We start from the raw sequence: 27,434 nt of genomic DNA, 5'->3' as shown, positions 1-27,434 counted from the left end.
AAGTCCCTGCTCACCAATGACGGAGCTTGACACAGTACCTGCTCAATAAGCATTTGCTAAATGATTGAGTAACAGAACAAAGTGTGCCATGTTCACGGTAAGAATAATCCTCAATAAGAGCTAACGTTTGTTGACTTTAGCAATATGTAAGGAGGGCCCTGTGTCACAGGCTTTATCTACATTGTCTCATTTAATTCTTTATGATCAAAAGCATGACCGAGGGTTGACTGCTTGGAGACTGTGACCTTATAAAATTGGGGGAGATGATTGAAATCTGACTTGAATTCAGGACGTTTCCCTAAAGGAAAGCGCTGAGTGGCTCTGCACAAAGTGGTCCACACTGGGGGAGGACCTCAAGGATGCAGGCGACTCCCAGGACTGTCCTGGTTCCCTTGATGGTTTTCCTTTGAGCACACGAATAGAGACAACCAGACTCAGAGGCCTGATGTGCAATGAAATGTCCTGATGTGCTTTTCAAAGTGATGATGGAAAAATGAACTCTTACTTACCCCTTGCATGACCTGCAAAGCCATCTGTAACAGAAAGTAACTTGTGCTTGGAGGACACGATGCCAACCAGAGGACAATCCTTGCTCTTCACTTTTCACCAAAGCAAATGAGTCAGTATTGGCTTCTGTCATCAGATACAGTTCATGGTGCATATGGAGAGAAGAGGGCTTCCCAGGTGGCGCTACTGGTAAAGAACCCTCCTGCCAGTGCAGGAGGCATAAGAGATGCAGGTTTGATCCCTGGATTGGGAAGATCCCCTGGGAGGGCATGGCAACCTACCCCAGTATTCTTGCCTAGAGAATCCATGGGGGACTGGGTGCTTTAAGATTTCAAAATATCTTAGAGCACCCAGTCCCCATTCCACTCTCCATCTCGCCCTCCATGGGCCCCGCACGTCCCTTGCAGACAGCCGCACCCAGCTGACTCAGTAGGACAAGGCCTACCAACAGATCAGGGAGTCAGCCGGAAGAGCACATCTATAAGGAGAAGCAGGAGGATGGAGCGGAAAACAACTTGAGTGGATGCATTTCATTCCAGAGAAGAGCTTTTTAAAAAACCGTTTAACATTTAAAGTTCTATTATTATTTTTGGCAGCATGTTGAGTCCATGTCTCTTTTTGGCTACTTTTCTAGTACTTTATGTATCTGGAAGCAGAATTTGCAACCGATTTCAGTAACTCTGGGAAAGTTTTTTCAGTGTAATTATAGGAGGTATTTAAATGCGATCTAAATGTTATTTGGTGTACTCATCAAACAAGAGGCAGGCACAACTGGAAATGACCAAATAAAATGACCTGTAATTTGTGTTTATATGTCATAAACATAAAAATGCCTGAAGCATTAGTCTTTGTAGAATTAATTATATAACTTAAAAAACAGATCCAATAACAATTACCCATAAACTCCAAGTTAATTACCCAAAGCAAAAAACAGATGGGCATACAAGACCGTGGGTGGGCCCTTCCTCTACACGGTCAGTCGTGCAGCCTGGTGTCTTTATTTTAACAAGCTTTATTTAATTCTAGTTTTATTTTTGTATTTATTTATTATTTATTTATTTTGTCTGTGCTGGGTCTTCGTTGCTGCACTAGCTTTTCTCTGGTTGCAGACAGTGTGCGTTTTCCTCCAGTCGTGCACAGGCTTCTTCCCGCGGTGGCTTCCCATTTTACGGAGCACAGGCTCTCGGGCACTCGAGCTTCAGTAGTTGTGGCTCCCGGGCTCTCGGGCACAGGCTCAATAGTTGTGGCCCATGGGCTTAGTTGCCCTGCAGCATGTGGAATCTTCCTGGACCAGGGACTGAACCCGTGTCTCCCGCGTTGGCGGGTGGATTCTTTATCACTGAGCCACCGGGGAAGCCCAATAAACTTTCTGTTAGGCAAAATTGCAAGGATATGCAAAAGTAGAGGGGCCATGCACGCATCATCCAGCTTCAACAATCTCCCTCTCCTGGCCCTTTGCCCCGATGGTGGGAGGAGGAGCTGATGGGTGTGGACCTGTGACAGCTGGAAAGGCAGAAGAGCTGTGCCCGTGGCAGGGATGGGCTATGCAGAGCAACTGCTTGAAGCTGTAGGTGAAGTAGGTAGGTCATAACCTTAATCTCGACTTCTGCTTCCAGACATCAGGCAGAAAAAAGAAAGTCAAGTTTATAAGCATTTATTTTCTACCATGAGCCCATCATGGCACTAGATTTTGTGCTGGATTTAGAATAGTAGTCATTAACATATTGGAATGGTAAAATAGTTTCCATTTGCCCTTCCATGTATCATCTCGTCATTACCCTACCCTGCTCTGCATCCTGGGAGACCGATCTGTACTACATCAAAAGTCCCCCTGCCCTCTGATTTCTGCAGGGCTGAGCCAAGGGGTGGCAGGGAGAGGGACACCAGCAGGATGCTGGAGACTGGGACATTGAGCGGGCAGAGTACCCGCTCACACAGGATGGGAGGCAGTGTTGCCCCGAGTATCCCGCCAATGAGTTTTAGTTGATTCGAGAGAAATAGTATGCTCAGTATAACTCATCCTTCCGTTCAGTTCGGTTCAGTTCAGTCCAGTTCAGTCGCTCAGTCGTGTCCGACTCTTTGTGACCCCATGAATCGCAGCACACCAGGCCTCCCTGTCCATCATCCTTAAAGTGAAAGTGAAGTCGCTCAGTCGTGTCCGACTCTTTGTGGCCCCGTGGACTGTAGCCTACCAGGCTCCTCCGTCCATGGGATTTTCCAGGCAAGAATACTGGAGTGGGTTGCCATTTCCTTCATAGGAAAATGTAAATTAAGCCACAGTGAGATACCACATCACACTCGTTAGGAGATAGCATGTCACATCCATTGGGATGGCTATTATAGGGAGAAAGAAAAACAGAGAATATCTGCTGTTGATGAGGGTGTGGAGAAATTAGAAAGTTTGTGCGTTGCTGGTAGAAATGTAAAATGGTACAGCCACTGTGGAAAACAGTATGGCAAATCCTTAAAAAAGCTGATAGAATATCCATGCTGCTGCTGGTGCTGCTAAATCACTTCAGTCATGTCCGACTCTGTGCGACCCCATAGACGGCAGCCCACCAGGCTCCCCCGTCCCTGGGATTCTCCAGGCAAGAGCACTGGAGTGGGTTGCCATTGCCTTCTCCAGTGCATGAAAGTGAAAAGTCAAAGTCGCTCAGTCATGTCCGACTCTCAGCGACCCCATGGACTGCAGCCTACCAGGCTCCCCCGTCCCTGGGGTTTTCCAGGCAAGAGTACTGGAGTGGGGTGCCATTGCTATGATCTAGCAATTCCATTATGGGGTATATACCCAGAAGAACTGAAAGCAGAGACTTGAACAGATATTTCTATATCAATGTTCATAGCAGCATTATTCACAATAGTCAAAAGGTAGAAAAGAACCAGACATTCATGGATGGATCAATAGATAAACAAGATGTGGTATATACATAAAATGAAATATGATTCAGCCTTAAAAATAAATGGGATTTTGATACTTGCTGTAATAGGGATGAACCTTGAAGACATAATGCCAAATGAAAGAAGCCCCACACAAAGAATAATGTAAATATTGTGTTATTTCACGTACACGAGAAATCTAGATTAGTCCAATTCATAGAGACAGAAAGTAGACTGTAGGTTACCAGGGAGTGGGAACACTGAGGAATGGGGAGTTATTGTTTGATAGGTACACAGTTTCCATTTGAGAAGATCAGGACTCTCTGCAGATGGATGGTGCTGATGGTTGCAAAACAATGTTAACTGACTTACGCCACTGAACTATATACCTAAAAAATGGCCATGACTGTAAGTTTTATGTTATGTGTATTTTACAATAAAAAAGTAATAGGTACACTTTGCAGCTTTACCACAAAGAGAAGATATGGAAATTTGTTTGGAGGCGTTTAGCATCAGTGTACAGGATTAAAATATGTGGCCCACTCTCCCCTCCCCTGCCACTTTATACAAGGATATTTTTCCCCAATAAATCCGAGATTGCAGAACCACAGACATTCCACTGTGACAAGTGTCTCAGATTTTCCCTCTGCAGGGTGTGGGTGCCCCTATCTCTCCACCCACTGCAGTGTTCAAAGGTCAACTGTATTTAACTTCTTACCAAGAAAATTCTTCTCCTCCTCCTCCTTCCTCTCTTTCTCTTCTTCAATTAGTATCTTTGTGTATATAGATGTGTTCTAAGGCGAGACCCAGGAAGCTGGCAATATGGAGACTTTTTCTGCAGGCAATTAGGCTAGCCCAAAAAGAGAGGTGGAGAAGAAAGGGTAGGTAATAGAATTGCTGTGATGAGATGCTGCTTTTTCCAGATCTTTTCAGGGAGGTGGTCTCGTCCTTTTCATCATGGAGACCTTTAATTAGGAATTACATTTTCATCTGTTATTTACCTGGCCAACAATATTAGCTTAAGCGCTGGTTGTTATAAGCAAAATTTGCACTGAAAGGAGGCTTATAAATATAAGTGCACCAAGAATTCTGTAAATTGTCTCTTCAATTGTAATTTGTATCAAGGGTGAGGTCTTCTGAATGATACTTTAATAAGGCACATGCCACTTAACATGCCAAAATAGCACAGATATTTTCTCCTTACACACAGAATGAGCGCCAAGTTTACTTAAGAACAAATGTAACTCTGGAATAAAGGAAGTGGGGCTATATCTGAAATAAAACCTGAATTTGAATCTCAGATCTGAGAAAAACCAATATGAAAAGACACATTGTTGCTATTCCTGTTACAAATTACTTGGACATTGTTCTCACTTTACAGCAGCTCTGTTCATTATTCCCACGTTGCTGCTGCTGCTACTGCTAAGTTGCTTCAGTCGTGTCCGACTTTGTGCGACCCCATAGACAGTAGCCCACCAGGTTCCCCAGTCACTGGGATTCTCCAGGCAAGAACGCTGGAGAGGGTTGCCATGTAACGGGTGGAGAAATTGGAGCTTAGAGACATCAACTAACTTAAGGAGTAGTTATTACGCTACAGACCCATATTGAACCAGAGCTGCCTTCTCGAACACCACAGCTCTTTGGGTTCCATCAGAGCTGCGAAAGGCAGGCAATTATATACATGGGTTTTCCAGAAGACATGATCAGAATGTTCCATTCCCTCAGTTGTTTTTAGGGTAGGAATGAGGCTAAAGTATTGTGTCAATATATTGATCCAATCACATCATGTATTTCTTACTTGTATTTCTTGTTTACCTTATAATTTTTTAAAAGATTTTCATATCATGACTATTTCAATTCAAATAGTTGGATGATAGATTTAAGCTTGTTTAACAGGTGATGAAATTGAGATGCAACTTGACTTTTCCAAGATCAGTTTACTAGCGGCTGTTGTTGTTTAGTCGCTAAGTCAGGTTCAACTCTTTGTGACTCATAGACTGCAGCACACCAGGCTCCTCTGCCCTTCACTGTCTCCTGGAGTTTGCTCATGTCCATTGAGTCGGTGATGCCATCCAACCATCTCATCCTCTGTTGTCCCTTTCTCCTCCTGCCCTCAATCTTTCCCAGAATCAAGGTCTTTTCCAGTGAGTCAGCTCTTGGCATCAGGTGGCCAAAGTATTGGAACTTCAGCTTCAGCATCAGACCTTCCAATGAGTATTCAGGGTTGATTTCCTTTACCTTTGACTGGTTTGATCTCCTTGCTGTCCAAGGGACTCTCAAGAGTCTTCTCCAGCACCACAATTCCAAAGCATTAATTCAGTGTCCAGCCTTCTTTATGGTACAACTCTCCCATCCGTACATGACCACTGGAAAACCATAGCTTTAATGGTATGGATCTTTGTCTCTGCTTTTTAATACACTGTCTAGGTTTGTCATAGCTTCCTTGCCAGTGGCCGAGTTGAGAAATATCCTGGGACCCTCATCTCTGGGTTACTGGTTGTCATGACAGTGCAGAGGTGGCTCTGCAGTGGTCCTTGTTCAGGTGGTGGGGCCTGGATGTCACACTGACTTAGGCTAAGCAGCTGGAAAAACAAACGAACAAACAAAAAAACAAGCCTTCACATAATAGTTTCACATATTCAAGTTGTAGTTGCTAGTAATCGTTTTGAAAAAAAAAAGTCAAAGTTGGAAATGCAGTATTCACTAACTTTATTTTCTGCAAGTAAATTTTTTGCACAGAAAAAGACAATTTTTAGGTGAATTTTAGAATTAGGAAGGTTTAGACATTTAATGCAGATTAAAATGTTCCTGGTTTTGCTCCTGTAATCATTTTTTTGCTCGCCAGCATTTCTGTGAGTCAGTTACACTTGTAAGAAATATCTAACCCTTTTGAAAAGCAAACCTCAAAAGCATGACCTCTATTAGGAGCCAGTGGTGTCTGTTTTTCACAGTTGATTCTGACTGCTTTATTATTCCCACTTCCCAAACTCCTAGATACACATAGCTGTACCGTGTCTTCTGACTTCATTCACTCGATCCACAAATGTTCATTAAGCACTTAACATGTGCAGGGCTTCTCTTGTGGCTCAACTGGTAAAGAATCCGCCCGCAATGCGGGAGACCTGGGTTCAATCCTTGGGTTGGGAAGATCCCCTGGAGAAGGGAAAGGCTACCCACCCCAGTATTCTGGCCTGGAGAATTCCATGTCCACGGGGTCACAAAGAGTTGGACACGACTGAGTGACTTTCATTTTCATTTTAACATGTGCAGGCACTGTCCTGGTCTCTTACAATATGTTAGTAAACAACAGAAGAATCTCTGCCCTCTAGAAACTTGCATTCTAGCAACTTTGAAGGTACTTTGCTATTCATATATTAATAGCATTACATATGTTGATTTCTAAGGGAAGGGGAATCCATTACAGTATTCTCATGTAGAGCTGGTTTCCAGCCATAGCCTTTCCATGACCATATCTGCTGATAAATAATCTGAATAAGGAATGTTAAGAGGAAATATTCTCATAAACTCAATATGGGTTTTTCTGACCTTTTGACTCTACCTCAGGACAGCTAGGAGCCCGACAGAAGTAACGGGCTAGTTGCCCTTAAGAGTTGGGGTTAAATCAAAGAGGTTTTTCTTCATGGTAGTCAAGGAAAGAAACCTTTCCTCCCCTATCCCACGCCGAGCACTATATTAATCATTCATTGCTCATGAAATTCAGACACATATCTTGGTTTTCTGCACAGAACTGCATAATGATAAAAAACCAAAGGGCTCTGGGTGGAAACCAGGCAGAATGGGAAGGAAAGAGGAAGATGATAGAACAGCCTCACAGCTTATATTGTGAACAGTGTCAAGAGGCACAAAGAGAGAAACCTTTTCATGTTGCCTCCCAGTCTAGGCTGGTCCTTTTGAAATGTGACACAGTCTTGAAATTTTTAAGAGTCTCTGCAACTCTAAATCTGAAAGCATAAGATAGTGGGGAAGTACTTCTTATTAGCTTTGTTATAGTGCAGGTATAAATGAAATCAGCAAATACCTTTCAAAAAGTAAATGTGAAAAATATTGAGCTTATGCATTTATGAAGGTTCTGGTTCATAAATTAAGGCTTCATTTTTTTAAAATAAAAATTGTTATTTTGAGTCAGTTATGGAGTCTCTTTCAACTTGAAAAAAAATTCAGCAGACTCTGTGTGTAGTTTTCCATATAGGTAATTGCTCTTTGGGACTTCCCTTGAGCCCATCCTCTAAGTTCTAAAAGAGCTGCTGTTCATTAGGCCCAGCTGACATGAGAAGTTATAATTTTCCTGGTTTTCTTAAAAAAATGACAGTTGATATTTTGTGACTTTTGAATGTGGGTGGGAAGATGACAAATAGCAGAACATATATCATTGAGACACTCTGGAAGAAGGTGACTAAACTCTGGAAGTGTGCTGGGGATGGAGGCAGGAAAGAGGAGGAGGTGTCTCCGTGGAACAAGTGCTGGGCAGGAAGGCTCCATAGCTGACTGCTCTGTGCTTGCCAAGTACTTGAGCTCTGCAGTGGCACTGAAGCAGACTCTTGTTCAAAGTTATTATTTTTTTTAAGGTACTAATTAGGATGAATAAAATAGTCATCTCCTATGTGAAAATCTTCACTGTTGTGACTGCTTATCCTAAAAAAGATTTTTAAGTGAGTTTTGTTATGCTTCATGCTTTCCTCATTGATGCATTCTAGACTTTTCCTTTCATGGAACTCCTGGGCTTAATCCTGATGGGCACTTCAATTTAATGAGTGGAAAGCCTCTTTAGCTATAAACCAGAGGTATAGCTCTCCTCAGATTGAATTTCAGAGAGGGTCTCTTCAGTCCAGTTCAGTTCAGTGGCTCAGTTGTGTCCGACTCTTTGCGACCCCATGAACCGCAGCACACCAGGCCTCCCTGTCCATCACCAACCCCCAGAGTTCACCCAAACTCATGTCCATCGAGTCAGTGATGCCATCCAGCCATCTCATCCTCTGTCGTTCCCTTCTCCTCCTGCCCCCAATCCCTCCCAGCATCAGGGTCTTTTCCAATGAGTCAACTTTTCACATGAGGTAGCCAAAGTATCGGAGTTTCCTCTTCAGCATCGGTCCTTCCAGTGAACACCCAGGACTGATCTCCTTTAGGATGGACTGGTTGGATCTCCTTGCAGTCCAAGGGACTCTCAAGAGTCTTCTCCAATACCACGGTTCAAAAGCATCAATTCTTTGGTGCTCAGCTTTCTTCATAGTCCAACTCTCACATCCATACATGACCACTGGAAAAACCATAGCCTTGACTAGATGGACCTTTGTTGGCAAAGTAATATCTCTGCTTTTGAATATGCTATCTAGGTTGGTCATAACTTTCCTTCCAAGGAGTAAGTGTCTTTTAATTTCATGGATGCAGTCACCATATGCAGTGATTTTGGAGCCCAGAAAAATGAAGTCTGACACTGTTTCCACTGTTTCCCCATCTATTTCCCATGAAGTGATGGGACCAGATGCCATGATCTTCGTTTTCTGAATGTTGAGCTTTAAGCCAACTTTGTCACTCTCCTCTTTCACTTTCATCAAGAAGCTTTTTAGCTCCTCTTCACTTTCTGCCATAAGGGTGGTGTCATCTGCATATCTGAGGTTATTGATATTTCTCCCGGCAGTCTTGATTCTGTCTCTTAAACTTTGTTAATTACAGATTGGAAAGCTTGCTCGTCTATCTGCAATGCTGAAATGTGTGTGGGCAGAAGTCAGATTCATAAAGAGAGAGAAAGGCAGAGAGTTAGCCTGAGTTAGTTACTTTATTCTGACAAGCTTGATTTTGTGTATGTATGCTTTTTGGTGGGGGCACATTGTTCAGCCCACTATGAGCTAAAAAAAGAAAGAAAGAAAGAAAGAAACAGCCATGAGCTGAACTACAGGTCCTCTATTCCAATTATAAGTCTAAGAAATTGAGTTGAAGATAGTATTGACTAGGTGCAAAAGCAGTGAGTTATGGACTGTCAGGAGCCCTTCTCTAATTAACAGAATTGCCACTGGCATTGATTTGGACTCCACAGGGGCGATTTAGGAAACAGCTGTACCTGTGCTGAGCCCCTGTGCTGCAGTCCCTGTCCCCATCCTCTGTAGAGCCTCAAGCCCTGGGCCAGTAAAAAAGATCATTCCTTCACCTCCTGCAGAAATCGTCCCGTTTTCTATTCACCACTGTCTCTTCTCAGTATATACTGCTCTAAATGTAAATTAGCATTGCCTTAAAATTTGGGGGTAGGTTGGGAAGCCAATAGTAGTAATTTGAGTGGTACATTAAATACTCTACAAAAGCTTTCTGGATCTCTATTAGGAGTCTGATAACAATACTGTAATTCAGATGTTACTATAAACGTACATGCAAATCCTTAGTCTATCTTTTATTGCCTATTCTCATATTAGATGGACTTCCCAAGTGTCTCAGTGGTAAAGAATCTACCTGCCAATTCAGCAGCTGCAGGAGATTCAGGTTCAGTCCCTGGGTAGGCAAGATGCCCTGGAGAAGGAAATGGCAACTCACTCCAGTATTCTTGCCTGGAAATTCCACGGACAGAGGAGCCTGGCGGGCTACAGTCCATGGGGTCACAAACAATTGAACAGGACTGAAGAGACTGGGCACATATGCATGTACTCATACTAAATATGTATCACACATCAGAAGACACAGTTCTTTTTTTTCTAGCAATATAAAAAGCAACACAAAAAGTACAAATTCTCATTACAAGTGTGATCAAAAGCTTTAGCTAGGAAACTATATACCATATTTTATGAAAATAATGATTGGTTGAAGTTGAATATTCTTTCCTTGAGTTTAACACAAAATCATGGATTAAACAGCGGAAACAGTGGCTGACTTTATTTTTCTGGGCTCCAAAATCACTGCAGATGGTGACTGCAGCCATGAAATTAAAAGATGCTTACTCCTTGGAAGGAAAGTTATGACCAACCTAGACAGCATATTAAAAAGCAAAGACATTACTTTGTCAACAAAGGTCCATCTAGTCAAGGCTATGGTTTTTATGTGTGGTTGTGAGAGTTGGACTATAAAGAAAGCTGAGCGCTAAAGAATTGATGCTTTTGAACTGTGGTGTTGGAGAAGACTCTTGAGGGTCCCTTGGACTGCAAGGCGATCCAACCAGTCCATCCTAAAGATCAGTCCTGGGTGTTCATTGGAAGGACTGATGTTGAAGCTGAAACTCCAATATTATGGCCGCCTGATGGGAAGAGCTGACTCTTTTGAAAAGACCCTGATGCTGGGAGGGATTGGGGGCAGGAGGAGAAGGGGATGACAGAGGATGAGATGGTTGGATGGCATCACCGGCTCAATGAACATGGGTTTGGGTGAACTCCGGAAATTGGTGATGGACAGGGAGGCCTGGCGTGCTGCAGTTCATGGAGTCGCAAAGAGTCAGACACGACTGAGTGACTGAACTGAACCGAACATGGATCAAATACTATTTATCTGGCAAATTCTCTGCTCAGTTCACCCTCCAGCTCTTGAGAGGTTGTGGAGCCCAAGGGTCGAGGCGGCTTCTGAACCAAACCTACCCTCCCAACAGAGTGAATGATGAGGGAATGAGAGGGGGAACATGGTCCCGCTGGGTTTTTCTTATAGTTGGGGTTCAGTGGAGCTGATCCAGTGACTGCTGGGGACTAACACCATTCTTGCTTTTTCTTGCCAGTTGATGAGTAGGCCTGCCTGAGTTTATTTTCTGAGAAACCCCTAACCTTGGGTTTTCACTCTAAACCTGATATAGACGGTATATGGTTGGAAATGGCTAGCCACAGATGAGCTTGTAGGGATAAATTGGGAGTGGTTAGCACAGAATATGTGGAATGTTTATTAGAAATAGGGCCTCAAAACTAAGTTTGACACTAGGGATGATAAAAAAATGGAGCAACCTATTGATTAATGTGAACTCTATTATGTTTTATGTGTGGCAAGTTCTTTTTCAAAAGTTCTGTCTTCTCTGGGGAGATACTATGTCACAAGTGTTATGAAGAACTCATACACCAGAGGTTTCCACTTTTTGAGAAAAAAATCTACTGTCTTCCCCCCCCAAATCTTTGAGGTATAATTAGAAACAGTGAACTATATGTACACAAAAAGCACAGATATCAACAACATAGTGCTGAATGAAGATGATTTTTAGTGGAAAAAAATGAAATGAGATTTATAACAGTATCATTTATGTACATTAAAAACACAAACGCATAATCAACATTACACCTTTTGTAAGGGTTCATGATATCAGGGCTTCCTCGGTGGCTTAGATGTAAAGAATCTGCCTGAGATACAGGAGACCTGGGTTCTGTCCCTGGGTCGGGAAGATCCCCTGGAGAAAGGAATGGCAACCCACTCCAGTATCCTTGCCTGGAGAATCCCATGGACAAAGGGGCCTGGTGGGCTGAAGTCAAGCGACTAACAGTTAAAGTTTTTTTAATGCGTATCGGAAACTTCTGAGTGACATGCCTATAGGAAGGAAGAGTGAGGAGACACAGGGGGTGGGGCTGGAGATGAAGGGGTTAAATGAAATGAAGTAAAAGCAAGCAAGGATCTGGCACCCACCTAGAATGCTGGGCTGTGGATTCAAGAGTATAATTTACTCTGTGAACCTGAGGGCCAACGACTCCCATGGCAGGCGTGAGAGGAATTGGAAAGTGGGGGTCTCTGGGCACAAGGAAGGGAAAAGGAACCAATGAGTTCATACTTCCTCCTCCGTCCTCCCCACTGTGAGGTCAGTGACATCTACAGAAGGGGCCATGCTGCAGGGAATTTTTCCTATAGAGGACTGTCTAGAGAATATTCTAGCCCATGCAGGCCAGTCTCACAACTATTCAACTTGGTTGTTATAGCTTGAAAGCAGTCATTGACAATCTACAAGAAATGTGGAGGGCTGTTTTCTTGTAAAACTTTACTTAAAAAACAAGAGGCACACTGCATGTGGCCCGTGGGCTATAGGCGGCTGATCCCTGGCATGAGAGCTGGAGTCCCCCCTCCTCATGGACTGCCCAGAGCAGAGCCATCAAGATGATTCTGTCATTCAAAAATAAGACCTCAGAGGACAGGCGGAAAGGCATCAGGGCTCATTTAAATTCAGAGAAAAAGGACCTGAGGTCTGTAGGGGCTTCTGTGATAATAGAATTTCAGACATCCTGAGCATTTGCTGCTGGGATAAATAACCTGTGGGCAGGGTTCATATCGTTTTTCATTTGATCAAGTCAAGAGCATGTTTCATAAGCAAATGCAAATGCTCAAGAGCTTTTCTGAGTTTGTAGCAAGTGGCAGGAATTTACATCCTGTGTGTCCCAGTGGCGTGGTGCCAGGGGCTCCCTCTCCACCCTTCTCAGACATGTTGGCCTAAGTGTTTGGTGCGTTCCCTCCAAGGACCCACAAACTGGACTGGAGGCCATCTAGGCAAGAGCTAAACCCATGCCTGCAGCTCATGTTAAGAGAATGGAGGACAAAAGCATAAAGTCTTCAAAATCATCATTTCTATATGAATACGCCAATCAAGCACTGAAGATTCAAGCATGAGGATCACCAGTGCGAAGCTTTTCAGATGTCAACAGCAAAAAGTAAACAAAATCAAGAGGCTGGACTGCCTTTCACCTCCACCCTGGTTCACTGGCTTCTAGTTGCCAATTATCATCTCTCAAGGCTCCTGTCCTATCCCCTGTCGTGTTTGTCTGGCAAGCATCTAAGCCTCTCTCTCATTACTGAGTGCCTGGCTGTTTTCCAGCAGAGGGCCGGCTCCCTCTGGAAGGCCAGCCTGTACCATGATGCGCTGACATCTTAATTCAGTCCTGTAACAGCATGCTTATCCACGGCCATCCGCTTGGTCCAAGTGAGATTCCCCCAGGCATCCCTTCCCCTGCATTTAGACTGTCTTGCTGTGGCTCCAATACTTTACTCTCCTAAGAAGAGGCTGTAGGCAGAAAAGGCCCCCTTTAAAGCCTGTATAAATTAGCGTCAGTCATAAAATTCACCCACTGTATTTCTCAGGAGTCCACATGTCAAGAGAGAGGTGAGAAGCATCATTAGCTGAGTGTGCTCTTCTGTTCCGCCTACCAGGATTTCAGACTAGGATCTGCACATGCTAAGACAGGGCGGGAGTTCTCCAAGCCGACTTAGGGAGAAAAACTAATAGTCAAAGGCTCCATGGACCTGTTATTCCCGTGTCTGGTTATAAATCTAGAATGTTGAAATATTGAAACTTGTTCATGAAGGTAATGCATTTTGTTAGTCTTAATTGCGAAATTGCCCTCAGTGTGGTACCTGATTTGAAAGTTCAGTCTTAATAAGATTTGGAAACAGGAATCCAACTTCATGCTTCCCTGTAAGTAAAATGATGGAAAATGTGTTCATCTCAGCCACATGAGGCCTTGGGTGCCCAGTAACAACTGCATTTACACTTTTGGGCTTGTGTCAGAGGGAAAGCAAAGACTGGTTTACACCTGCTGAGTGTCCTCTCTCTTTCTGCCGAGATCCAACTATGCTCTTGTTTTCTCAGCTCTACAGCTTTGTCTTCCTTCCTGCAGTGGTTCTGTAGCTGAGCCCTCCAGGTCAAACACCATTATACCCTCTTCCCCTGCATGTCTACGTTTCCCTGGAGGAGGGGAACAAGCACACCTTCTCCCTTCCAGACTCCAAGGTGAAAGGGAACTCAAGAGAGACCCAGAGAGAAGATATTCTTTCTACTTCTGGTGAGCATTCTGAGCATGTTGTTTGAAGGGTCAAAAACTTGACCTTAGACATAGAAAACAAATTAAAATAGGTGTATATGTTAGTCCCAAACTCCAAATTAGCACCCCCTGCCCAACCTTTCCCCTTTGGTAACCACAAGTTTGTTTTCTATGTCAAAGGTCAATCTCTTGACCCTTTAAACAAAATGCCCAGGACTTCCCTGATGGTCCAGTGGTAGAAAATCTGCCTGCCAATGCAGGGGACACCGGTTCGATCCCTGATCTGGGAAGATTCCACATGGTGTAGGGCAACTAAGCTGGTACACCACAACTCTAGATAACCAACAAGGACCTACTGTATAGGACGGGGAGCTCTACTCAATATCTTGTAATAACCTATAAGGGAAAGAATCTGAAAAAAGAATAGATATATATAACAGAAGCACTTTGCTGTGTACCTGAAACTAACACCTGGACTTCCCTGGTGGCTCAGACGGTAAAGCGTCTGCCTATAATGCAGGAGACCCAGGTTCAGTCCCTGGGTTGGGGAGATGTCCTGGAGAAGGAAATGGCAACCTGCTCCGGTATTCTTGCCTGGAAAATCCCATGAACGGAGGAGCCAGGTAGGCTACAGTCCATGGGGTCTGTTGGACATGACTGAGCGACTTCACTTTCTTTCACTTTGAAACTAACACAACACTGTAAATCAACTATGTTGTTTAGTCGCTAAGTCATGTCCGATTCTTTGCAACCCCATGGACTGCAGCACACCAGGCTCCTCTGTCCTTCTTTACCTCCTGGAGTTTGCTCGAATTCATGTCTAGTGAGTCGGTGATGCCATCTAACCATCTCATCCTCTGCCACCCTCTTCTCCTTTTGCCTTCAGTCTTTCCCAGAGTCATGGTCTTTTCCAGTGAGTTGGCTCTTCGAGTCAGGTGGCCAAACTATTGGAGCTTCAGCTTCAGCAACAGTCCTTCCAATGAAAATTCAGGACTGATTTCCTTTAGGATTGACTGGTTTGATCTCCTTGCAGTCTAAGGGACTCTCAAAAGTCTTCTTCAGCACCACAGCTATACTTCAATTTAAAAAAAAAGAGAGACTGACCTTTAATTAATAACAGTAATGTAAATGTCTAGCTTTGAATGTTAACTGTATGTCAGGCTCTTTGCTAAGCACTTCTTATGTATTTTATCGTCATAACAGCCCTGGGTAGGAGGAATTTCACATGGGGAAACTGAAATTGGATAAATTAAGTGACTTGCTCAGAGGTGGAATTTGAAACTGGGGAGTCTGGCCCCTGTTTCCAGCCCCTGTGCTACAGCAGGAAAAGGAATAGAAGGGGTGCCACCCTGAGTCTCGCCACTCGGCGGTTACACAATTCTCAAGGGAGGACGACCTCCATCATCCTGTGTAGGGTTTACACAGTACAAACTAAAAATGCCTCCTGGATTAATCTTGGCAGCCCACACCTTCCCACCTTCCTCCTCTTCTCCTGCAATCAGTCCCTGTCTGTTCAGTGAATGTGAACTCAGGTTATTATTAGCTGAAGAATAATTATAGCTATAAATATAAAATTCATGTATGTAAATGTATTAATACCTCTCTCCTGCCCTTAATCTTGTCTACAGTGTTATCATGAAAGGGCGTTTTACTGGCTTCAACCTAATCTCTGATAGAGAGAATAGAGTTTGTTTGGATTTAATGTGCACAGGGCATAAGTCCTTAGTACAACAGAGATTGGAGGTGGTTTTCTGTGTTTGTTTTTAGAAATGGTACCTGGTGTGCAAAAGAGATGCCACCAACCCCTTTGTCAATGAATGCTTTTCTAGACTATTTCCTGGTACCTTTTTGGAATAATGACAGGTGTGTGAGATGGCCTGGCTGAGCCAGGGTGGCAGAAATGTTTTTTAAACAGTGCAAAACTAACTGCACCCCCCCAACACCCCCATATGCCCCAAATGGAAAACCCTGGCTCCACCAGCACTGTTCTCTAAGGGAGGTAACTGAAAAAAAAAAGAGTGTTAAGTTGCTCAGTCATGTCGAACTCTTTGTGACCCCATGGACTGTAGCCCGCCCGGTGGCTCTGTCCGTGGCATTTTTCCAAGCAAGAATATTGGTATGGGTTGAGATTACCTCCTCCAGGGGATCTTCTTGACTTACATTTGAGGCCCAAAGGCAAACTCACCCACTGACCAAACCCTAGAACAACAGTTAACAATAACAAGAGCTGACCTCTACTTAAAGCTTTCTATAGGTCCAAAAAAGATCTTAATGACCCATTAACCACAATGGTGTGATCACTCACCTAGAGCCAGACATCGTGGAATTCAAAGTCAAGTGGGCCTTAGGAAGCATCACTACAAACAAACCTAGTGGGGTGATGGAATTCCAGTTATTTCAAATCCTAATAGATGATGCTATTAAAGTGCTGCACTCAATATGCCAGCAAATTTGGAAAACTCAGCAGTGGCTACAGGACTGGGAAAGGTCAGTTTTCATTCCAATCCCAAAAAAAGGCAATGCCAAAGAATATTCAAAATATACACCATTGCACTCATCTCACATGCTAGCAAAGTAATGCTCAAAATTCTCCAAGTAAGGCTTCAACAGTATGTGAACTAAGAACTTCCAGATGTTCAAGCTGGATTTAGAAAAGGCAGAGGAACCAGAGATCAAATTGCCAACATCCATTGGATCATAAGAAAAGCAAGAGAATTCCAGAAAAGCATCTACTTCTGCTTTATTGACTATGCCAAAGCCTTTGATTGTGTGGATTCCAACAAACTGTGGAAAATTCAAGAGATGGGAATACCTGACCACTTGACCTGCCTCCTGAGAAATCTGTATGCAACGTCAGGAAGCAACAGTTAGAACCGGACATGGAATAATGGACTGATTCCAAGTTGGGAAAGGAGTACATCAAGCCTGTATATTATCACCCTGGTTATTCACCTCGTATGCAGCGTACATCATGTGAAATGCTGGGATGGATGAAGCACAAACTGGAATCAAGATTGCTGGGAGAATTATCAATAACCTCAGATAGGCAGATGACACCACCCTTATGGCAGAAAGTGAAGAGTACTTTACTAAAGAGCCTCTTGATGAAAGTGAAAGCAGAGAGTGAAAAAGCTAGCTTAAAACTCAATATTCAAAAAAATGAAGATCATGGCAGCTGGTCCCATATTTTCATGGCAAATAGATGGGGAAACAATGGAAACAGTGACCGACTTTATTTTCTTGGGTTTCAAAATCACTGCAGATGGTGACTGCAGCCATGATATTAAAAGACACTTGCTCCTTAGAAGAAAAGCTATGACCAACCTAGACAGCATATTAAAAAGCAGAGACATCACTTTGTCAACATAGGTCTTTCTAGTCAAAGCTATGGTTTTTCAAGTAGTCATGTATGGATGTGAGAATTGGAATATAAAGAAGGTTGAAGGCCAAATGCTTTTGAACTGTGGTGTTGAAGAAGACTCTTGAGACCCCCTTGGATAGCAAGGAGATCCAAACAGTCCATCCTAAAGGAAATCAGTCCTGAATATTCATGGGAAGGACTGATGCTGAAGCTGAAACTCCAATACTTTGGCCACCTGATGTGAAGAACTGACTCATTGGAAAAAAACCCTGATGATGGGAAAGATTGAAGGCAGGAGAAGAAGGGAGTGACAGAGGATGAGATGGTTGGATGGCATCACTGACTTGATGGACATGAGTTTGAGTGAGCTCTGGAAGTTGGTGATGGACAGGGAAGCCTGCCATTCTGCAGTCCATGGGGTTACAAAGAGTCGGACATGACTGAGCAACCTAACTGAACTGATGGATCCAGATGCTATGCTAAGCAAATTACACATACTGAGTGGTTGCTATAGATTTGAATATACTGTTATGCCCACTTAACAGATGAGGAAGCTAAGGTAACAGGTAGTCAAATCGTAGCGACAAGATTTAAACACAGAACCTGTTGACCATTTTAGTCCCTTGACTCACCATGAGACTCAGCCAAGTGACAGCATCCCTGCTGCTCCAGGGCCCTGGCAAGCAACTTGAAGAAGTGAGGTCAGCAGGTGCAAACCACAGGGAGCGAGGGGGCTGGAACACATGGAGAGAGCATGATCTAGCCCAGGAGGAGGTGCCACTCACAACAGGAGGGTGTGCAGGCCAGGTGCCAGGCCTTTTGATTTGTCTAGAGTGGCCAAAAAAGCTGAAGTTCAGTAAGAGATCTCCTGGGGTTTGAATGCTGGCTCCTTATTTTAGAAAGGCACTCTCCACACCGACTGCCCACACCTGCCTCTCATGCAAAGCCTACAGGCGGCCCTCTCCTTCCTCCACTGCGCTGGCTCCACGCAGTGTGCCCCTTGCCAGGGGTCTGCTCTCAGATGTTGATCTTCTGTCTGAAAGTACTCCCACCTGGGCTCAAACTGTCTGCTAAGCTTCATGAAGTCATGCTGGTGAAGAACGGTGACTGGACTGGGGGACCTGCCTGCTTCCATGTCTCCTCGTGCAGTTTGCTCAGTTCAGTGCAGACGGCACCTCTGAGCTTTCCCACATCCTCTCTGTCGGGATCAGTGTCCTCTTGGCCAAAGTTCTCCTGAGGCTTTGTACCGCACCCGGCTGTATCCTTTCTCCCTTTTACCTGGTCCATTTCTCCTTTCTCCCAATTACACAGTCGACCTCTTGGGACAAGTCCAAAGTCTTAGTAATTACCTCACTCTTCCCATCTTCCCCCAAGCCTGATCCAGTGCTTCATAGGTTTACCTCTCAAATTTTTACTGAATAGATATAAAAATTGCAGTATAGGTGAGGCTTGTCTTCGTGTTCTTAATGACAAGGCAGGTTCATTTGCTTTAATAAAGAACTAAAAGTACAGTTGCTTTGCCTCTTTGAACCTGTTTTCTCATCTATTAAACATTATCAAACCCAAGGAGTCACTTAATAGGTGTAGATTGCATAGCACAGCGCCTGATGCATAGAAGGCACTCAAGAGACGTCAGTTCATCTTGTTGTCATAGCTTTCATGATTTAATACAATTGTTGTTTAGCCTCTTTGATCCCATGAACTGTAGCACTCCGGGTTTGCCTGTCCTTCACCATCTACTGGAGCTTGCTTGAACTCGTGCCATTGAGTCGATGGTGCCATCCAACCATCTCATTCTCCGTTGCCCCTTTCTCCGTCTTTCCCAGCATCAGGGTCTTTTCCAATGAGTCAGCTCTTGGCATCAGGTGGCCAAAGTATTGGAACTTCAGCTTTAGCATTAGTCCTTCCTATGAATATTCAGGGTTGATTTCCTTTAGGATTGTGTGGTTTGATCTCCTTGCAGTCCAAGGGTCTCTCAAGAGTCTTCTCCAACACTATAGTTCAAAAGCATCAATTCTTTGGCACCCAGCCTTTTTTCTGATCCAACTTTCACATCCATACATGACTACTTGAAAAACCACAGCTTTGACTAGATGGACCTTTGTCAGTAAAGTAATGTCTCTACTTTTTATTATGCTGTCTAGGTTGGTCATAGCTTTTCTTCCAAGGAGAAAAGTTTCTTAGTTTCATGGCTGCTGTCACCGTCTGCAGTTATTTTAGAGCCCAAGATAATAAAATCTGTCACTATTTCCATTGTTTCCCCATCGATTTGCCATGAGATTATGGGACTGGATGCCATGATCATCATTGTTTGAATGCTGAGTTTAAAGCCAACTTTTTCACTCTCCTCTTTTACTTTCATCAAGAAGCTCTTTAGTTCCCCTTCACTTTCTGCCATAAGGGTGCTGTCATCTACATATCTGAGGTTATTGATATTTCTCCCGGCAATCTTGATTCCAGCTTGTGCTTCTTCCAGCCCAGCATTTCTCATGATGTACTCTGCATATAAGTTAAATAAGCAGGGTGACAATATATAGCCTTGATGTACTCCTTTCCCAACTTGGAATCAGTCCATTGTTCCATGTCTGGTTCTAACTGTTGCTTCTTGACCTGCATACGGATTTTTCAGGAGGCAGGTCAAGTGGTCTGGTATTCCCATCTCTTGAATTTTCCACAGTTTGTTGGAATCCACACAATCAAAGGCTTTGGCATAGTCAATAAAGCAGAAGTAGATGCTTTTCTGGAACTCTCTTGCTTTTTCTATGATCCAATGGATGTTGGCAATTTGATCTCTGGTTCCTCTGCCTTTTCTAAATCAGCTTGAACATCTGGAAGTTCTTAGTTCACATACTGTTGAAGCCTTGCTTGGAGAATTTTGAGCATTACTTTGCTAGCATGTGAGATGAGTGCAATTGTGTGGTAGTTTGAGCATTCTTTGGCATTGCCTTTCTTTGGGATTGGAATGAAAACTGACCTTTTCCAGTCCTGTAGCCACTGCTGAGTTTTCCAAATTTGCTGGCATATTGAGTGCAGCACTTTCACAGCATCATCTTTCAGGATTTGAAATAGTTCAACTGGAATTCCATCACCTCCACTATCTTTGTAGTGATGCTTCCTAAGGCCTACTTGACTTCACATTGCAGGATATCTGGCTCTAGGTGAGTGATCACACCATTGTGATTATTTAGCTCATTAGCCCTTTTTTGCATAGTTCTTCTGTGCATTCTTGCCACTTCTTCATCTGCTCTGCTTCTGTTAGGCCCTTACCACTTCTGCATTTCAGGATTTAGTACAGCAGAGCTAAGGTTTACTGAAAGGCAAGGCTGATCTTATTGCAGATTATCCTCACATGCTGAACTGAGATCCCAAGGCACTCGTCAAAGGTCCTTTCCAAATTAAGACAGCAGGTAAAATTCCACCTATTCATTTCTTGCCTGTAATTGTTTGTTTGAGCATGGTAAAAGCACTTGCTTTCCTTCTTAACAGAAATTTTACAAATCTAAGTGATGAATATGCTCATTACTCTCTGTCATAGGCTAAATTTTGAACCCCACTTCAAGTGCAGAAGGGCTGAGAGGAGCTACTCCATGTTCAATGTCAAGAGGGGCGGCCATGAAGAGATACCCCATGTCCAAGGTAAGAGAAACCCAAGTAAGACGGTAGGTGTTGCAAGAGGGCATCAGAGGGCAGACACACTGAAACCATAATCACAGAGAACTAGCCAATCTGATCTCATGGACCACAGCCTTATCTAACTCAATGAAACAAAGCCATGCCGTGTGGGGCCACCCAAGACGCATGGGTCATGTTGGAGAGGTCTGACAGAATGTGGTCCACTGGAGAAAGGAATGGCAAGCCACTTCAGTATTCTTGCCTTGAGAACCCCATGAACAGTATGAAAAGGCAAAATGATAGGATGCTGAAAGAGGAACTCGCCAGGTTGGTAAGTGCCCAGTATGCTACTGGAGATCAGTGGAGAAAAACCTCCAGAAAGAATGAAAGGATGGACCCAAAGCAAAAACAATACCCAGTTGTGGATGTGACTGGTGATAGAAGCAAGGTCCAGTGCTGTAAAGAGCAATATTGCATAGCAACCTGGAATATTAGGTCCATGAATCAAGGCAAATTGGAAGTGGTCAAACAAGAGATGGCAAGAGTGAATGTCGACATTCTAGGAATCAGCGAACTAAGATGGACTGGAATGGGTGAATTTAACTCAGATGACCATTATATCTACTACTGTGGGCAGGAATCCCTCAGAAGAAATGGAGTAGCCATCATGGTCAACAAAAGAGTCCGAAATGCAGTTCAGTTCAGTTCAGTTCAGTTCACTTCAGTCACTCAATCATGTCCGACTCTTTGCGACCTAATGAATCGCAGCACACCATTCCTCCCTGTCCATCACCAACTCCCGGAGTTCACTCAAACTCATGTCCATCAAGTCGGTGATGCCATCCAGCCACCTCATCCTCTGTTGTTCCCTTCTCCTCCTGCCCTTAAGCTTTCCCAGCATCAGGGTCTTTTCCAATGAGCCAGCTCTTCGCATCAGGTGGCCAAAATATTGGAGTTTCAGCCTCAGCATCAGTCCTTCCAATGAACACCCAGGACTGATCTCCTTTAGGATGGACTGGTTGGATCTCCTTGCAGTCCAAGGGACTCTCAAGAGTCTTCTCCAACACCACGGTTCAAAAGCATCACTTCTTCGGTGCTCAGCTTTCTTCACAGTCCAACTCTCACATCCATATATGACCACTGGAAAAACCATAGCCTTGACTAGATGGACCTTTGTTGGCAAAGTAATATCTCCGCTTTTGAATATGCTGTCTAGGTTGGTCATAACTTTCCTTCCAAGAAGTAAGTTTGTTTTAATTTCCTGGCTTCAATCACCATCTGCAGTGATTTTGGAGCCCCAAAAAATGAAGTCTGACACTGTTTCCACGGTTTCCCCATCTATTTCCCATCAAGTGATGGGACCAAAATGCAGTACTTAGATGCAGTCTCAAAAACAACAGAATGATCTCTGTTCTTTTCCAAGGCAAACCATTCAATATCATGGTAATCCAAGTCTATGTCCCAACCGGTAACACTGAAGAAACTGAAGTTGAATGGTTCTATGAAGACCTACAAGACGTTTTAGAACTAACACCCAAAAAAGATGTCCTTTTCATTATAGGGGACTGGAATGCAAAAGTAGAAAGTCAAGAAACACTTGGAGTAACAGGCAAATTTGGCCTTGGAGTACAGAATGAAGCAGGGCAAAGGCTAATAGAGTTCTGCCAAGAAAATGCACTGGTCATAGCAAACACCCTCTTCCAACAACACAAGAGAAGACTCTACACATGGACATCACCAGATGGTCAACACCGAAATCAGATTGATTATATTCTTTGCAGCCAAAGATGGAAAAGCTCTATCCAGTCAACAAAAACAAGACCAGGAGCTGACTGCAGCTCAGATCATGAACTCCTTATTACCAAATTCAGACTCAAATTGAAGAAAGTAGGGAAAACCGCTAGACCACTCAGGTATGACCTAAATCAAATCCCTTATGATTATACAGTGGAAGTGAGAAATAGATTTAAGGGCCTAGAGTGCCCTTAAATAGAGTGCCTGATGAACTATCAACGGAGGTTCATGACATTGTATAGGAGACAGGGATCAAGACCATCCCCATGGAAAAGAAATGCAAAAAAGCAAAATGGCTGTCTGAGGAGGCCTTACAAATAGCTGTAAAAGAAGAAAAGCAAAAAGCAAAGGAGAAAAGAAAATATATAAGCATCTGAATGCAGAGTTCCAAAGAATAGCAAGGAGAGATAAGAAAACCTTCCTCAGTGATCAGTACAAAGAAATAGAGGAAAACAGTAGAATAGGAAAGAATCCTCAATAAAATTAGAGACACCATGGGAACATTTCATTCAAAGATGGGCACAATAAAGGACAGAATAGTATGGACCTGATAGAAGCAGAAGATATTAAGAAGAGTTGGCAAGAATACACAGAAGAACTGTACAAAAAAGATCTTCACGACCCAGTTAATCACGATGGTGTGATCACTTACCTAGAGCCAGAAATCCTGGAATGTGAAGTCAAGTGGGCCTTAGAAAGCATCACTACGAACAAACCTAGTGGAGGTGATGGAATTCCAGTTGAGCGCTTTCAAATCCTGAAAGATGATGCTATGAAAGTGCTGCACTCAATATGCCAACAAATTTGGAAAACTCAGCAGTGGCCACAGGACTTGAAAAGGTCAGTTTTCATTCCAATTCCAAAGAAAGGCAATGTCAAAGAATGCTCAAACTACTGCACAATTGCACTCATCTCACATGCTAGTAAAGTAATGCTCAAAATTCTCCAAGCCAGGCTTCAGCAATACGTGAACCGTGAACTTCCAGATATTCAAGCTGGTTTTAGAAAAGGCAGAGAAACCAGAGATCAAATTTCCAACATCTGCTGGATTATCTAAAAAAGCAAGAGAGTTCCAGAAAACATCTATTTCTGCTTCATTGACTATGCCAAAGCCTTTGACTGTGTGGATCACAATAAACTGTGGAAAATTCTGAAAGAGATGGGAATACCAGACAACCTGACCTGCCTCTAGAGAAATCTGTATGCAGGTCAGGAAGCAACAGTTATAACTGGACATGGAACAGCAGACTGGTTCCACATTGTGAAAGGAGTACATCAAGGCTGTATATTGTCACCCTGCTTATTAACTTATATGCAGAGTTCATCATGAGAAACACTGGGCTGGATGAAGCACAAGCTGGAATCAAGATTGTTGGAAGAAAGATCAATAACCTCAGATGTGCAGATGATACCACCCTTATGGCAGAAAGCAAAGAACAACTAAAGAGCCTCTTGATGAAAGTGAAAGAGGAGAGTGAAAAAGTTGGCTTAAAGCTCAAAATTCAGAAAATTAAGATCATGGCATCTGGTCCCATCACTTCATGGGAAATAGAATGAAAACAGTGGAAACAGTGACAGACTTTATTTTGGGGGGGCTCCAGAATCACTGCAAATGGTGACTACAGCCATGAAATAAAAACACGCTTACTCCTGGAAGAAAAGTTATGACCAACCTTGACAGCTTATTAAAAAGCAGAGACATTACTTTGCCAACAAAGGTCCATCTAACCAATGCTATGGTTTTTCCAGTGGTCATGTATGGATGTGAGAGTTGGATTATAAAGAAAGCTGAGCACAGAATTGATGCTTTTGAACTGTGGTGTTGGAGAAGACTCTTGAGAGTCCCTTGGACTTCAAGGAGATCCAACCAGTCCATCCTAAGGGAGATCAGTCCCGAATGTTCATTGGATGCAATGATGTTGAAACTGAAATGACAATATTTTGGCCACCTGATGCAAAAGAACTGACTCATTTGAAAAGACCCTGATGCTGGGAAAGATTGAGGGCAGGAGGAGAAGGGGACAACAGAGGATGAGATGGTTGGATGGCATCACTGACTCAATGGACGTGAGTTTGGGTAGACTCCGGGAGTTCGTGATGGACAGGGAGGCCTGGTTTACTGCAGTCCATGGGGTTGCAAAGAGTCAGACACCACTGAGTGACTGAACTGAACTGAATCTTTCTCAAAATGCACCTTTTCTTGGCTCCCTTCCTATCTCTATGGAAGCTCTCCATCCTTCCTCTGCAAAGTGCATCTGCCAAAGAATTTACTTGCTCTAGAATTCTTATTTTAGGGTGTGATTCTAGGGGAACCAAACCAGGGCTACCTGCCTTCTAGCTATCTGTATGTGCATGTGAAACATCCATATTTAAAGATGCTGCTGCGGTTTCTAATTTAAGAAGATGATATATTGTACTGGGGCTTTCCTGGTGCCTCAATGGTAAAGAATCTGCCAATGCAGGAGACCCGGGTTCAGTCCCTAGGTCGGGTAGATCCCCTGGAAAAGGAAATAGCCACCCACTCCAGAGTTCTTGCCTGGAGAATTCCGTGGACAGAGCCTGGTGGGCTACAGTCCATGGAGTTGCAAAAGAGTCAGACATGACTTGGTGACTAAACAACAAGACTGCATCCTATTCCTTTTGTGATATGGTGGCAAGTGGTTCATCTACTGGTGAATCCTGGAGCCTCTCCTTGCAGATAGGGTGTTCTAAAATCCTGTCTTGTGGAAATATCTTTGCATCAAGTCAACTATGCTGCATTTATTTCTTCTAAAAACACCAAAGCCCAATCTTTTCAGAACTTACTGGCTTAAAAAAATTTTTTTTAATTGAAGGATAATTGCTTTACAGAATTTTGTGGTTTTCTGTCCTACATCAACAAGAATCAGCCATAGGTACAGCTGTGTCCCCTCCTTCCTGACCTCCCTCCCATCTCCCTCCTCATCCCACTCTTTAGTCTGCTACAGAGCCCCTGTTTGAGTTGCCTGAGTCATACAGCAAATTCCTGTTGGCTATCTATTTCACATATGGTACTGTAAATTTCTATGTTACTCTCTCCATGCATCTCACCTTCTCCCTGCTCTCCTCCCACTGTGTCCTTGCTGGCCTTGCTTAGCCTGTGCTCTTGCATTGCATTTCTGTGATGAGTCTGTGTGTCTGCATCAGGGTGGAGTGGTGTTAATAGTTGTCTTGTGCCTGAGCCACATGTTTCCTTATGGGGCTGCTCTAATACTTGGTGTGAAGTTTTCATGGTCCATGGGGGTGCAGTTGGGGGAGCTGCTTCTGAACAGGAGTCCAAGCGACTATGAGAGAAACAGACTTCGGAGGAACAATGCAAGCTGCTCTGGGTGGCAGTGAAGCTTCTGCTAAGCCCACTGACCCTAAAGCCCTTCCTCATTACTCTCAGGCTGGCCTTGAGCATGTCAGAGGTTGAGGTCTTCTCAGTGACCATGCTAAGGACGTTCCACACTGAGTAACTTTCAACCTTCTAGGCTCTTACAGCCAGGCCCACAGTTCTGGAATGAGGAGCCCTGAGACAAGGCTGTGGATGAATGCATTAGCCAGGCCTCACCTGACTGTGCATGTAACCTCTGCAGCTGCTTTGGTGAAAGGATCACTTGTGATTGACCCAAGAGGAAAGGTTTTGTCACAGAAGCTATTTCCCTGTCGCATCTTTTGTGAATCTTTTTCTATTAGTCCATTAATCGTAAGAAGTATTGCTGGCTTAAAGGATTTTTGTGAGACAGCCAGGGGTCTACCACCGTGGTGTTTAATCACCTTCATTGCCACATGATCTTCAGCTCGCAGTTGAAGGCCAGAACCACAGGTTTAAAGGGCCATGGGCGTCTCACTCCACGAATCCCTGCTGACTTATTTACCTTCTGCTCATTGACTGGTAAAAAGGAAATAGTAAAGGTGCATGTTACTCTATTATTTGTCATCTAATTATTTAGAAAAGCCTCCCCTGTGAATTGGTTAAGGTATTATACTGAGGGAAGATTTCAGATCGACTCTGGGTAAATCTACAGACTCGTGTAAATCCACCCATTACGTCTAAGCGGACTTCCTTTGAACCAGGTCACTCTGTAAATGATGAGGGCCTTAATCCTGTCTTTTGTTTAAACACGTCTTTCAAGATAATTTCTCCTAGCAACCTGTTGGGGTATTAGTTCGGCTCTGATGCAGACGGAGTTAGCGTTGAACTGTAAAGCACAAAATCCCTTGTTTGGTTTCCCAGAATTTGATTCCTAAAATTTAATAATATTTCCCTGTTTTTCTTTTGTTTGAATGAAAGCAAGGGAGTTTACTGGATTGAAGATTCAACATTATCTCCCTAGACAGAGGCACTGAGCAGCGAAACTGTGTGGGGCTGCGTGTTAAAGGGACTGTCCCTGCCCGAATCCTCTCTCATCTTCTGTTCCCGTCCGGCCGGGTTTTCCTTCCAGATGCTAATCTCTTCTTTGCTTCTCCACTCCCACTTAGACTGTTTAACAGCCTCAGGTGTCATCACCTCAACTGGGAGTCCCCTTGGTTATCTCCAAGTCTGCCTCCTTGATCTTAATTCTAGATATTCCAGG

At 43.6% G+C, this 27,434-nt stretch overlaps 1 protein-coding gene across 8 annotated transcripts in view; it reads left to right on the top strand.

Moving 5' to 3' along the window:
• RAPGEF5 (Rap guanine nucleotide exchange factor 5) overlaps positions 1-27,434 on the top strand; it is a 314,716-nt gene that overhangs the window by 39,826 nt on the left and 247,456 nt on the right. For 6 of the 8 annotated variants that reach the window (XM_060414548.1, XM_060414545.1, XM_060414547.1 and 3 more), the window contains one exon: positions 20,987-21,087. In XM_060414548.1, the coding sequence (XP_060270531.1) occupies positions 21,046-21,087 (42 nt within the window). In that variant the 5' untranslated portion in view covers positions 20,987-21,045. Of the gene's footprint in view, positions 1-12,792; positions 12,984-20,307; positions 20,859-20,986; positions 21,088-27,434 lie in introns of those variants that run through there. The other 2 variants (XM_060414544.1, XM_042248453.2) reach the window with 2 other exon arrangements.

This window comes from Ovis aries, chromosome 4 (genome assembly GCF_016772045.2).
Source record: "Ovis aries strain OAR_USU_Benz2616 breed Rambouillet chromosome 4, ARS-UI_Ramb_v3.0, whole genome shotgun sequence".
Lineage (NCBI taxonomy): Eukaryota > Metazoa > Chordata > Mammalia > Artiodactyla > Bovidae > Ovis > Ovis aries.
This window is presented reverse-complemented; position numbering and strand designations above follow the sequence as displayed.